This window comes from Anolis sagrei, chromosome 1 (genome assembly GCF_037176765.1).
Source record: "Anolis sagrei isolate rAnoSag1 chromosome 1, rAnoSag1.mat, whole genome shotgun sequence".
NCBI classification, from domain to species: domain Eukaryota; kingdom Metazoa; phylum Chordata; class Lepidosauria; order Squamata; family Dactyloidae; genus Anolis; species Anolis sagrei.
Window position 1 is genome coordinate 40,987,100 of NC_090021.1, and position 14,153 is coordinate 41,001,252.

General features: G+C 40.2%; 1 protein-coding gene across 1 annotated transcript in view; it reads left to right on the forward strand.

Annotated features, from left to right (window-relative positions):
* GALNT14 (polypeptide N-acetylgalactosaminyltransferase 14) overlaps positions 1-14,153 on the forward strand; it is a 289,099-nt gene that overhangs the window by 252,432 nt on the left and 22,514 nt on the right. The window contains exons 7-8 of the mRNA XM_060754143.2: positions 9,167-9,254; positions 10,315-10,399. Coding sequence (XP_060610126.2) covers positions 9,167-9,254; positions 10,315-10,399 — 173 coding nt within the window. The remainder of the gene's footprint in view (positions 1-9,166; positions 9,255-10,314; positions 10,400-14,153) is intronic.

Consider the following 14,153-nt stretch of genomic DNA (forward strand, 5'->3'; position numbering starts at 1 on the left):
AGGGACAATGTAATGGAATGGTAAATTAGCAGAAGACATCAAAACCCAAAGACACTTTAAAAGAATAGTGTCTCCCAAGCAGACAAGGGATGATAGATGCTTGCAGACCTGATGGAGGCATGAGGTGATGACATTGTCTCTGATGATGCTTTGATAGTGTGTGTGCAGCTTAGGCACATTTGCTTCTAGTCCCTCGGCATATGTAGCTGAATCTCAAATGAGAAATGCTTGGAATCTCAATGTACTGCATTAATTTTAGGGTTTAGAGCTGAGTTTAAGGAACACTATGACATTTTTCTGGTTAGCTGTTTGGTTGAAGTTTTCGTACTCAGAGAAGCTACGTTATATTAGACTGAGCATATTTTTGTGTATAGGTACAAATCTCTGAAGAACCACAATGCACACAAGAGATTGCTGTACAGCATTTAGAAGAAAAAGCAGTTAATGATTTCTTCAAAAAGAGATGTTGCTTGAATTTACTGCTGCCTTTTTCACAGGCAGATGGCTGGCCAAATTCCTGCTTTGCTAACTAGGTAAAACATGTGCAGCCCTGACCTCTCAAATGAAGCATCACCTGCACAGAACTAAGGAGAGCCAAAAAAAAAAGCTCCTTTTTCATATTTATGTTTTTCTGCCTAACTGAATTGCCTCACTCCACTTGCACCCCATTAATAGAATGCTTACAGAATATTTGACCTGGAGCCAATTAGACCCAGGGTTTTCTCCATCTTGACTTAGTTGCGCTAAGTATTTCTCCTAGATCAGCACCATTTCATTTAGACTACTTTGGAATCACATTTGCTAATCATCACACTTTCTGGGTTGTTCTGGTTAATTGTCATCAAGTCAACTTTTACTTATGGTGACTGCATGAATGAGAGACCTCCAGGTCACCCTATCATCAATCCTCCAGCTCAGTTCTTACACATTCAGGACTGTGTTTCCTTTACCGAGTCTACCTTGATTATGGTTTTCCTGTTTTCCCACTGCTTTCTACCTTCTCAAGCATTATCATCTTTTCTAGTGAGTCATCTCTTCTCATGATATGGCCAAAGTTCAAAGTCTTGGTTTTATCATCTTGGCTTCTAGAGCAGCGGTTCTCAACATGTGGGTCCCCAAATGTTTTGGCCTTCAACTCCCAGAAATCCTAACAGCTAGTAAACTGGCTGGGATTTCTGGACGTTGTAGGCTAAAACACCTGGGAACCCACAGATCACTCTAGAACCACTGTCCTAGAGGGAGTTGAGATTTCATTTGCTTTATGATCCATTTATTGGTTCTTCCTACAGTCTGCAGTTTTTATACAACTCTTCTCCAGCATCACATGGAATGACAAAAAGAGGCAGTTCACTACACAGTCTCTATACTTCCATGAATAATGATGATTTTAGGTGTTCTGTTTGGAAAGCAAGACATCATCAACCAAATGAGGGTAACTATACCTTTCATTGGAGGGAATGATCCTATAGAAAATAAAGTGTGACGCAGAGTCTCTTCTAGCTTGAAGACCATATGTTAGTTTCCATAACTTCCACATGCCTATTTCCCCATTAAACAAATGGTTGTATCGCCTTTATAAAGCATAAAAACTATGCTGGTTTTTGAGAATAGAAGTAAGTTGGAGGTAAGTGAGGGAGTCACATAGCAACAGTGCATCTCTCAGAGGAAAATTCCAATAGACTATCCATATGCACGTGTAAGTGAATCCACGTGCTATCTTGATTTTACTTTGAAAACAAACGTATATACCATGACCAATTTGTTTCAATCAAATAACTTTCTCCTAAAATGTAATTATAATGCCCAGGGCATTTTACAGGAAGAATCAATCTTCATCACCTGAAAACAGAATTTCATTAATACCACAATAATGAGCCAGTGGAGAGTGGTGTTCTACTCCCGTTTGACAACGTTTTATTATCTTCTTGTTTTGAGAAGAAATGCTGGAGGGAGAGGATTAAGACCTTATTCAAGTATTCAGAAACTGGCTCCCTTTACTATGCAATCAAGAATTGAGACTGTGCTGTGTAATCCTGCCCTTATGATGCATACATTAGGAAGCCCTTATACATATAACTATTATTCCTGTAAAAATATCCTCACAAGCTGCAATTCAGATAGTGCCAAGTGAAAGTCTCTTTCTACAGGGGCTTACAATAAACATGCAGACACTGGAATGTAATGTGTACAACAGTGGTCCTCAAACCTTTTAAGCAGAGGGTCAGTTCACGGTCCCTCAAACCATTGAGGGGCCAGATAATAGTTTGAAAAAAATAATGAACGAATACCTATCCACACTGCACATATCTTATTTGTAGTGCCAAAAAATTGAAATAAAAATACAAAGTTTAAAATGAAGACCAATTTCAACCAATATAAACTTACCAATATTTCAGGGGGAAGTGTTGGCCTGCTTGTGGCTGATGAGATAGTTAAGTTAATTAGGATTGTTGTTGTTGTTGTGCCTTCAAGGTGTTTCAGATATTGTTGTTGTTGTTCATTTGTTCAGTCATCTCCGACTCCTCGTGACCTCATGGACCAGCCCACACCAGAGCTCCCTGTCAGCCGTCACCACCCCCAGCTCCTTCAAGGTCAGTCCAGTCGCTTCAAGGATGCCATCCATCCATCTTGTCCTTGGGTGGCCCCTCTTCCTTTTACCTTCTACTTTCCCCAGCATAATTGTCTTCTCTAGGCTTTGTTGTCTCCTCATGATGTGGCCAAAGTACTTCAACTTTGTCTCTAGTATCCTTCCCTACAATGAGCAGTCGGGCTTTATTTCCTGGAGGATGGACTGGTTGGATCTTCTCGCAGTCCAAGGCACTCTCAGAACTTTCCTCCAACACCACAGTTCAAAAGCATCTATCTTCCTTCGCTCAGCCTTCCCTAAGGTCCAGCTCTCACATCCGTAGGTTACTACGGGGAATACCATGGCTTTGACTAGGCGGATCTTTGTTGCCAGTGTGATGTCTCTACTCTTTACTATTTTATCAAGACTGGACATTGCTCTCCTCCCAAGAAGTGTCTTCTGATTTCCTGGCCACAGTCTGCATCTGCAGTAATCTTTGCACCTAGAAATACAAAGTCTGTCACGGCCTCCACATTTTCTCCCTCTATTTCCCAGTTGTCAATCATTTTTGTTGCCATAATCTTGGTTTTTTTTTTAATGTTTAGCTGCAACCCAGCTTTTGCGCTTTCTTCTTTCACCTTGATTAGGAGGCTCCTCAGCTCCTCCTTGCTTTGGGCCATCAGAGTGGTGTCATCTGCATATCTGAGGTTGTTAATGTTTCTTCCAGCAATTTTCACCCCAGCTTTGCATTCATCCAGCCCCGCACATCGCATGATGTGTTCTGCATACAAGTTAAAAAGGTTGGGTGAGAGTATGCAGCCTTGCCGTACGCCTTTCCCAATCTTGAACCAGTCTGTTGTTCCGTGATCAGTTCTTACTGTTGCTACTTGGTCCTTGTACAGATTCCTCAGGAGAGAGACAAGGTGGCTTGGTATGCCCATCCCACCAAGAACTTGCCACAATTTATTATGATCCACACAGTCAAAGGCTTTAGAATAATCAATGAAGCAGAAATAGATGTTTTTCTGAAACTCCCTGCCTTTCTCCATTATCCAGCGGATATTGGCAATCTGGTCTCTCGTTCCTCTGCCTTTTCTAAACCCAGCTTGAACATCTGGCAACTCTTGCTCCATGTATTGCTGGAGTCTTCCTTGCAGGATCTTGAGCATTACCTTACTGGCATGAGAAATAAGGGCCACTGTACGGAAGTTTGAGCAGTCTTTCGCATTTCCCTTTTTTGGTATGGGGATATAAGTTGATTTTTTCCAGTCTGATGGCCATGCTTGTGTTTTCCATATTTGCTGGCATATGGCATGCATCACCTTGACAGCATCATCTTTTAAGATTTTAAACAGTTTAGCTGGGATCCCGTCATCTCCTGCTGCCTTGTTGTTAGCAATGCTTCTTAAGGCCCATTCAACCTCACTCCTCAGGATGTCTGGTTCTAATTCATTCACCACACCATCAAAACTATCCTCGATATTATTATCCTTCCTATACAGATCTTCTGTATAGTCTTGTTTCAGATATAGGGCAACCCAAAGTCTAAAGTTCAGAATGTAAATGACCTTGGAGGGCTGTATCCTGCCCACAAACCATAGTTTGGGGATCCCTGCTGTATAGCATTGCTGGGTAGAGCTTTATTGGCTTTAGCTTGTTTTCCCTTTTTATTATAAGGTAAGACAATTTTCAAATGACCGAATGTGGCTTTAATCTTGAATAACTGAAATAGACAGGCCTTTAATTGGTTGGACTAGAACAAGCATGGGTAAACTTTCACCTTCCAGGTCTTTTGGACTTCCAACTCTCACAATTTCTAACAGCCAGTAGGCTGTTAGGAATTGTGGGAGTTGAAGTCCAAAACACCTGGAGGACTGAAGTTTGCCCATGCCTGGGCTAGAAGGATGTGCAGTGGATGTAGCTCAAATATAACAGCATTGTTAAATGCTTTTATAATTTTTAGTTCATATTGTTTTAGCCATTTATTATAAGCTGCTTTGGACCCCATATTGGGAGACAGGCAGAATATAAATCAACTAAATAAGTAAATGGATGTTTAAGAGAACATTTATAGCTTTAGATGAGAAAGATATATGTCTGGTTGTTGTACTAAAAAGGTCAGTGGATTTCTCACTCAAAACATGTTCATATTCAATTCCTGTCATACAGGACTTATTGGAAAGGTAGAGGGGAACAACCCCAAACATAAGCAAGTTGAAGAGGAAATGTGGTAAAATGAAATGGGATGAAGCATTATGCAAGATTACCTTTTGAGCTGTTTTTGGGGGGTGAGAGGAAAGGTTCTCCATGCTTCTGAGTGAGAAACCCTACAAAACATAATTCTCTATAATTTTAGTGCAGTAGGAAGTTAGTTGTTTTTTGTAAAAAGGGAGGAGGGCTTCAACTGGGGTCACTAGAGCCACACTGATACCCTAAATTCACATGTAGCCCATGATTCCAATCATTATTTAACAAAAGCCATTAAAGAGTTTCCTAGGCGTGGCTGTTTTTAATCTACAGATTTCCATGTGATGGAGGACTCTGCCCATACAGGGTTCATGACTCTTTGAATTGTCGAAGTCTTTGTAGTTGTACTGGTGTAGATACATGCTCAATTGTTAAAAACTGAGCACATGAACTTCTGATGAAAATCAGGTGTGTATCTAACAAAGTGTTCTGAATATTTCAGGTATTTTAGCAAGACCAGACTGCCCAGATAGGTCTACAGTGATACAGAAAAGGTTTGCAAGTTTTGGATTTTGCCCAAGATCAGCCTACAAAAAAGATGATTGGAGAAGTTAAAGGCTAGAGATAGACAAAGGAGCAAACAAGATCCAACAAAAAATAATTAGACTCACAAGCTTTGGATTAATGTCTGGCAAAATTAATGAACGATGGCATACTGTGCAATATTAAATATTACACAGAAACTGGCATATATTTAACAGTGGAAAATAGTAAAGGCAACAGAGTCATCACTCATTAAAAGGAGGTCATGGGATTGAAATTTCGAAGTCATTTCATTGCAAAAGTTCAGGGCAACATGTAAGTGATCTCTTCTGTCTTCACTACATCCACCTCTTTATAATTAGCTATCTGAGGAATATCTTTCTGAACAGTAGAGCAGGGGTGGGCAATTAGCATCTTCACTGATATTGTTGGCTTGTAACTCTTGTTATCATCTTTCACCTTAACTAAAGCATAAAGGAGTTGAGTTCAGCAATATTTGAAGAGCTAGAAATTGTCCATCTCTGCAATAGATTACAATCCAAGTGAATCACAAAGTAATGAAAGCTCAGGGATGAACACAATAAACAAAGATTAACAGCATAGCAGCCCACCCCTACTAGATAACCAACTTGGAATAATGACTTTTGTGGATCTGCACTATAGAATTAATGCAGTTTAATACCACTTTGACTGCTATAGTTCAATGCTGTGGAATTTTGGACAACAAGTTAAACATGAGCCAACAATGTCATGTGGCAGCAAAAAAGCCAGTGGGATTATGGCCTGCATAAATAGGAGTATAGTGTCTAGATTCAGGGAAGTCATGCTACCCCTCTATTCTGCCTTGTCAAACCACAATGGCTTCAAACTACAGGAAAGGAGATTCCACCTGAACATTTGGAAAAACTTCCTAACTGTGAGAGCTCTCTGCCCTGGAATCATAGAATCATAGAGTTGGAAGAGACCTCACGGGCCATCCAATCCAACCCCCTCCCAAGAAGCAGGAAAATCACATTCAAAACACCCCTGACAGATGGCCATCCATCCTCTGTTTAAAAACCTCCAAAGAAGGAGCCTTCACCACACTCTGGGGTAGAGACTTCCGCTGCTGAACAGCTCTCACAGTTAGGAAGTTCTTCCTCATGTTCAGGTGGAATCTCCTTTTCTGTAGTTCGAAGCCATTGTTCCGCATCCTAGTCCCAGGGCAGCAGAAAACAAGCTTGCTCCCTCCTCCCTATGACTTCCCCTCACATATTTATACATGGCTATCATGTCTCCTCTTGGACTTCTCTTCTGCAGGCCAAATTTGTTCTCCAGATCCTTGATCACTTTAGTAACCCTCCTCTGGACATATTCCAGCTTACCAACATCTCCCTTCAATTGCAGTGCCCAGAATTGGACACAGTATTCCATGTGTGGTCTGACCAAGGCAGTATAGAGGGGTCTATCCCTGGATCTAGACACTATACTCCTATTTATGCAGGCCAAAATCCTGTTGGCCTTTTTAGCTGTCGTATGACATTGTTGGCTCATATTTAACTTGTTGTCCACAAAGACTCCAAGCTCTTTTTCACACATGCTGCTGTTGAGACAGACATCCCCAATTCTGTATTTTTGCATTTTATTTTTTCTACCTAAGTGGAATATCTTGCATTTGTCTCTGGTGAAGTTCACTTTCTTATTTTTGGCTGATCTCTCTAATCTGTTTAGATCATTTTGAATTCTGTTCCTGTATTCTGGAGTATTGGCTATCTCTTCCAATTTGCTGTCATCTGCAAACTTTATGATCATGCCTTCTAACTCTTAATCTAAGTCATTAATAAAGATGTTGAACAGAACATAAGGAAAGGGAGATGGCAACGTGAGAGGGGAGATTACTTCAACAGATGCTGGTCATTTTTTTCTTGCTCAGGGTCTACTGTGATGGTAGCTGGTTTTGAGAGAGGGCTTCTCGCCAGCCAGGGGGATGAAGACACAAAGGCAAATTGCTATCAACTTAAGACAAGATTGAGAGTAAAAAATGCTCCTTCTTTGTTTCTTGGAATTATGCAGTAATGATTATTTTTACTGTGAACTGGAAATGATGCTTTATGGTTCATTTTAGGCTGATTTATTTCTTATTCATTGAATCCTTTGGGGGGGGGGGTTAATTTTTCTTCCTAGTTTAACCACCCTACTAAAAAGGCATAGGCCTACACTTGGGGTGCGAATCATGAGGCTAGGGCTAAAAGGACTTACAGTCCAGTAACATCTAAAGGCCATCTTGCCTAATTATATTGAATTCTTTAAAACCACTGTTGACATTTTTGACATCTTCAGAGCCAGAATTGCTTATCTCATTGCCATGTTTTTATAACATTTGCCATTATTTTCTTTCATTGCCATACGATCCGATTGGCTATAGCACCTTACTTGATGATGCCAATGATGTCACACAATGTATGATGTGATGATAGAAAGTATATCATGCTGTTTCCACAATCTGTCACATTTAACAGTGTTAAGCACACACAGGATTTATGAGAATAAGGGTAAAGAAGAAGAGGTAAATGTTTTGAAAAAGAAAATAGAGTGGCAGGAAAGAATCCCAAACAGTATTGCAATAATGAAAGTGTGTAGTCTGGTGATTTTTTTTTATTGCTTAGCCACAGTGAAAATGCTCATAAAATACAGAAGTGCAATATGTTTTGAAAATATAGTCCTGGTTTGATTTTCTCCAAGTTCAGTTTAAAAGGAGACATGATTGAAGTGAGAAGAGGCATTGTGCTTCTATTGGGCAACCCTGGACTTGTTTTCAGTCTCTTCTGCCAAACTTTAAAGCAGGGCTAGGGACATGCTTCCCCCTCTCCTGACCAGCCTTGCTGGGTTGCATGGGCACCACCAAGACTGGGCTAGGATGAAGAATGATGGAAGTAATAGTGTATCCATATTGCCCACAAGTCATATGAATTAAGTTCTCCATCATTGTATGGAATTGACTAGTAAGCACATCACTTGCAAGCTGAAGGCCACAAGTTCGGTGCCAGACATTTTCACCTTTAATGGAAAATATGTAGTATTTGTAGGGATGAATCACTCTATAAGACCACAGGGATTTGCTGTTAGCTAGAATATGCAATAATGAGCTGCATGGATAAATCTTTACATGGTATAAGGCTACTTCCAATGTTTCCTTTGATTGTCACTGTGTAATTGGATGACAGAATAGAAGGCATGATTATCACATCTGCAGATGACACCAAATTGGGAAGAGTTGCTAATACCACAGAGGATAGGATAAGAATCCAAAATAACCTTAACAAATTAGAAAGCTGGACCAAAATGAACAAAATGAATTTCAACAGGGAAAAATGTACAGTATTACATGCTGGCAATAAAAATGAAATGCACAGATCTAGGATTGGTGACAGCTGGCTTGAAAATAGTCCATATAAAAAGGATCTAGAAATCTTAAACCACAAACTGAACATGAGTCAACAGTGTGATGTGACAGCTAAAAAAAAGTCAACACAATTCTGGTCTGCATCAATAGGAGTATAATTGAGGTAAGTGATTACCCCACTCTTATTTTGCTCTGGTCATACCTCACCTGGAACACTGTGTCCAGTGCTGGACACCACAATTCAAGAAGGATATTTGCAAGCTGGAACATGTCCAGAGAAGGGTGGCTAAAATGAAGCCAAACCCTATGAGCTTAAGGAGTTGGGTATGTTTAGCCTGGAGAAAAGAAGTCTGAGAGGAGACATGACAGTCATGTTTAAATATTTGAAAGGATATCACACTGAGGAGGGGGCAAGCTTTTTTCTGCTGCTCTGTAGCAATGGAATCAAATTCTCATTCTCAAAATCTCATTTTTGTCATTGTTACCAGGATCCAACCCATGTGGTGAGTCCAGTTATTGACATCATCAACTTGGACACGTTTGCTTATGTGGCTGCTTCTTCCGATCTGAGAGGAGGTGAGTCTGCAGTCAACTGTAGACAGCTGACTGTTTAGGCAAGTATATTATCAAATTCAGTGCCTGTATTTAGATTGTCAACTTATTGTCTCGAGAAGCAAAAGTATGAATGAGCCTGAGAGCATATGTATAGTTACTTTTCTCTTCCCTTCATGTTATCTTAAAACAAACCCTTTCTTGTTCTTTCACTAATCATAAGTCTCCTATTTCATCCAAACATTAAAGTCTGCACTTTGATATCATGCCTTTTTCTGAATGTGACCGCTATAGCTTACTGGTTTAGATGAAACAGAAAACTAGGACTGAATGAAAAACTTCCTGCTTTGTTTTCAGTTTGGATATATAAAAAAAGTAAAATATTGACATGTGTCTGAAATGTCTGTATTTCAGACTAATCTGAGATATTGATTATCTGAAAGTTTAAGATCTTTTTAATTTTGTAAAAACGATTGGATTTTTTAGGAATCATTTGCTAATTGATTGAGAGCTCCCTAATTTCTCCATCACCACATATTTTCATATTTGACAATAAGACCTGGGTACTGAGCACTAGGAAACGTAGTCAAGAGGAGAGATTGTTGGAGCTGCAGTCCTGCAACATGTGGAGGATATAAGTTGCCCACTTTTGCTGGATTCAGCTGAAGACTCAAAGATAAACTGAGCACTATATACTCAGTACCATTTGGAAGCTAATTCAGAAATCCTAATTCTGTATTTAATAAATCCATGGATTACTAAAGAGATAAAATTCACAAAGTGGATATTTTCAATAACTCATGTGCTTCACTTAAAGTGCAGTTTGGAATCTATCCTTGATAGTCTAACATTCAGGTTGAATTGGTAAATTATTGTAATGATTGTAATGTTCAAAGCTTTAAAAGGTTACTTTGGGACTACAACTCTTGGAATCTTCAAGCCACTTGAGCTAGTGCAATCCAGGAAACTAAATTTTCCATGCTTTAAATATCACGATTTCAACTGAAACCTCATAATGATTACAACATGGCTGTAGTACGCGTATTTCTAATCTCATTGTGCTCGCTATTCACTCTATGCTCAGGGTTTGACTGGAGTCTTCACTTTAAGTGGGAACAACTTTCTCCAAAGCAGAAGGCAAAAAGGACAGACCCCACAGAGCCAATCAAGTAAGTGACAGTACTTTGAGGTAGGGAGGGGACTACTGGAGCTTTCTTGATAAAACTGTGGATGAGAGCTAATGGTATATGGAGAAAATGTCTAAGAATGGTGGACAAAAACACAATGGAAGTATTTTCTGATTCTATCCTAAATGCACACATTTAACCATTGTTTCACAGGTGATGCAATTAGGCTTCTGATTGCTGATAATACTAATAATAATAATCATCATCATCATCATCATCATCATCATCATCATCCAAGTATGGATTGTTGATGTTGCAATCCCAGATGACAGCAGGATTGAAGAGAAACAACTGGAAAAGCTGACACAATATGATCGAACTGCAAAGACTCTGGCACAAGCCAGTCAAAGTGGTCCCAGTGGTGATTGGCACACTGGATGCAGTGCCTAAAGACCTTGGCCTACACTTAAACACAATCGGCACTGACAAAATTACCATGTCAGCCACAAAGGACCACCCTACTGGGATCTGCATGCATTATTCGCTGATACATCACATCATCCTAGACACTTGGGAAGTGTCCAACGTGTGATCCGATACAACAACCAGCAAAGTGATCTTGTTTGCTGTATACTAATCTAATTGTGTTTCAAACAACAGCAACAATAACAACAACAACAACTTTATTCTTATACCCTGCCACCATCTCCCTGAAGAGACTCGGGTGGCTTACATGGGGACTACATCCAGCAAAAACAGAAAATAAATAGCACAATTAAAATACAATTGCATTTCAGTAATTAAAACAATAAAACCAAACAACAAACACCGTAATACCAACCCATCAAACAGTAGCCAAAAACAGTGGCATGTTCAGATCTAATGTTACCTTCAATAACTGATAAAGAGAGGGGAAATATATATGCTTCATGATACATAATCACCCATTGGGACTCAATATGAAGGACCTGATTTCAGAACAGAAACACTTCAACACACTGGGAGGACTTTAGGAATGCTTGCAAGGGGCATATCTACTCTTCTGCATTCCATTTTGAGCAAGGATCTTTTGTTTGCTTCATGGAATCTCCACATTTTTGTCAACTGTATGCTATGATTGCCTTGATAAGACTATTTCAAACAGAGTTGCCATGGCTGACACTGAGAGGGCAACACTTGCCAAAAACCTACTCAGTGGGTTATCATAGCTGAATGGGAGTTCAAACCATGATCTTCTGATGTACCACTCCAACACCAAAACCACTGTACCATATTTTCTAACTTGTTGTAAAGTGGGGTGAAAATTCTTCAAGCATTTGGATGTTGATGGACTATAACCTCAATATTCCTCACTTACCAGCCAATCCCTCTGCAATGCCAGAAATACAGCTTAATGGTGCAACGTTAGAAAACGTTGACCATTTCCGCTACCTTGGCAGCCACCTCTCCACAAAAGTTAACAATGCCACTGAAATACAACACTGGCTGAGCTCTGTGAGTGCAGCATTTTTCCGAATGAAGTAGAGAGTGTTTGAGGACTGGGACATCCATAGGGATACCAAGGTGCTTTTTATAAAGCCATTGTTCTCCCAACCTTGCTATATGCCTGTGAAACATGGACTGTCTACAGATGTCATACGCAACTCCTGGAACTATTCATCAGTGCTGGCTCTGAAAATCCTGCAAATCTCTTGGGAAAACAGGTGGAAAAATGTCAGTGTGCTGGAAGAAACAAAGACGACCAGCATTGAAGCAATGCTCCTCCACCATCAACTCCGCTGGACTGGCCATGTACGATGCCCGATCACCATCTCCCAAAGCAGTTACTCTAGTCCGAACTCAAGAATGAGAAATGGAATGTTGGTGGACAGGAAAAGATATGTAAGGATGGCCTAAAGCCAATCTCAAAAACTGTGGCATAGACACTGAGGACTGGGAAGCCCTGGCCCTTGAGCGCTCTAACTGGAGGTCAAATTCAGTGCTGCAGAATTTGAAGAGGCATGAATGGAGGGTGAAAGGGAGAAACATGCCAAGAGGAAGGCGCATCAAACCAACCCTGACCAGGACCGCCTTCCACCTGGAAACCGATGTCGTCACTGAGGAAGAGCATGCAGATCAAGAATAGGGCTCCACAGCCACCCAAGAACCCACCGCCAAGACACTCCACTTGGAGGACCATCTTCCTCGAGCTACGAGGGATTTCCTAAGTATTCCTCACTACTGGCTTGTTAGCTAGGACTCCTAGAACTTGCTATCCAACAGCCTTGTGAAGGCTGTGCAATGCTATCATTGGAAGGACTAAATGAAATATCTCGTCATGGCAAGAGTCAAATTGCTGAGAGAGACAGGATGTGCTTAGTAAAAATGGCATGGCAAGGCTTGCAGCACAGACTTTGCATCTCATCACACTCAGCGTCACTTCTTTATTTTTATTTTCTGTTAATCTAAAAGGTACCTAAGGGAAGGGTGAGTATTGGGGAGATCATTGTTGTGAAATCAAAATTGAGCTACACACAAAGAGCTTTTTAAAGAGCTTTTTCTTTGTTCACTCTTCAAAATGAGATTTTCTATTAGGATAAAACTAGGTAGAGAGCCCCAGCGAAACAATGTCATGTAAATAACCCCCAAGTGCTAAATGTATTTCTTTTTGTTTGGAAGCCTGCAATCAAGGCTGCAAACTTCAGACTCTGTAGGAGTTGTGCTGATGAGTGCATTAGCCACTCATTGCATGCTGGGAGAGAGTTGTGAGTGACATAAAAGCAACAAGGGTGCTTTGGAGTATTTACTTGACCAGAAACATAATGGGAGACAACTCTTGTATGCAGATATTAACCTCAGTACATGAGGAACCCTTTTGATGTGGACTTGAATTCTCTCATGGCTGACATTCACGGTGGATAGAAACAGATCTAAGCTCTTTCATTTACTCCCAGTCTGATACACATAAAAGTATATACAACCACATACGCGCATAACAATGGTGATGTAGTTGCAGTTTCCAGATTATATTTTGCTTTTAAAATAGACGTCGGTAATTTTTACATTTGGCTTCGAAATGGAGATGAGCACCAAGGAAGCTGGTTAAACCATTGATCATACCTTCAGCTGCTGCAAGAAAATTGCACAAATGGACTACAGACAGAGGCACAACTCTGTGGCCCAAATGATTCATTTGAACTTATGTCACAAGTACCACCTGCCAGTAGTAAAGAACTGGTAGGATCATAAACCTACAAAGGTAGTAGAAAATGAACACGCAAAAATACTGTGGGACTTTCAAATCCAGACTGACAAAGTTTTGGAACACAATACGCCAGACATCATGATTGTGGAAAAGAAAAAAGTTTGGATTATTGATGTCGCCATAATGGGTGACAGTTGCATTGAGGAAAAACAACATGAAAAATGCAGTCGTTATCAGGACCTCAAAATCGAACTGCAAAGGCTCTGGCATAAACCAGTACAGGTGGTCCCAGTGATCATCGGCACACTGGGTGCTGTGCCAAAAGATCTCAGCTGGCATTTGGAAACAATAAACATTGACAAAATCATGATCTGTCAACTACAAAAGGCCACCTTACTTGGAACTGTGCACATCATTCGAAAATGCATCACACAGTCCTAGACACTTGGGAAGTGTTCGACTTGTGATTTTGTGATACGGAATCCAGCATATATAGATCGTTTGCTGTGACATAGTGTGTTTTGTGTCATTAAAATAATAATAATAACAATAATAACAATAATAATAATAATAATAATAATAATAATAGCAGCCTCCCAAGGAGATTTGAAG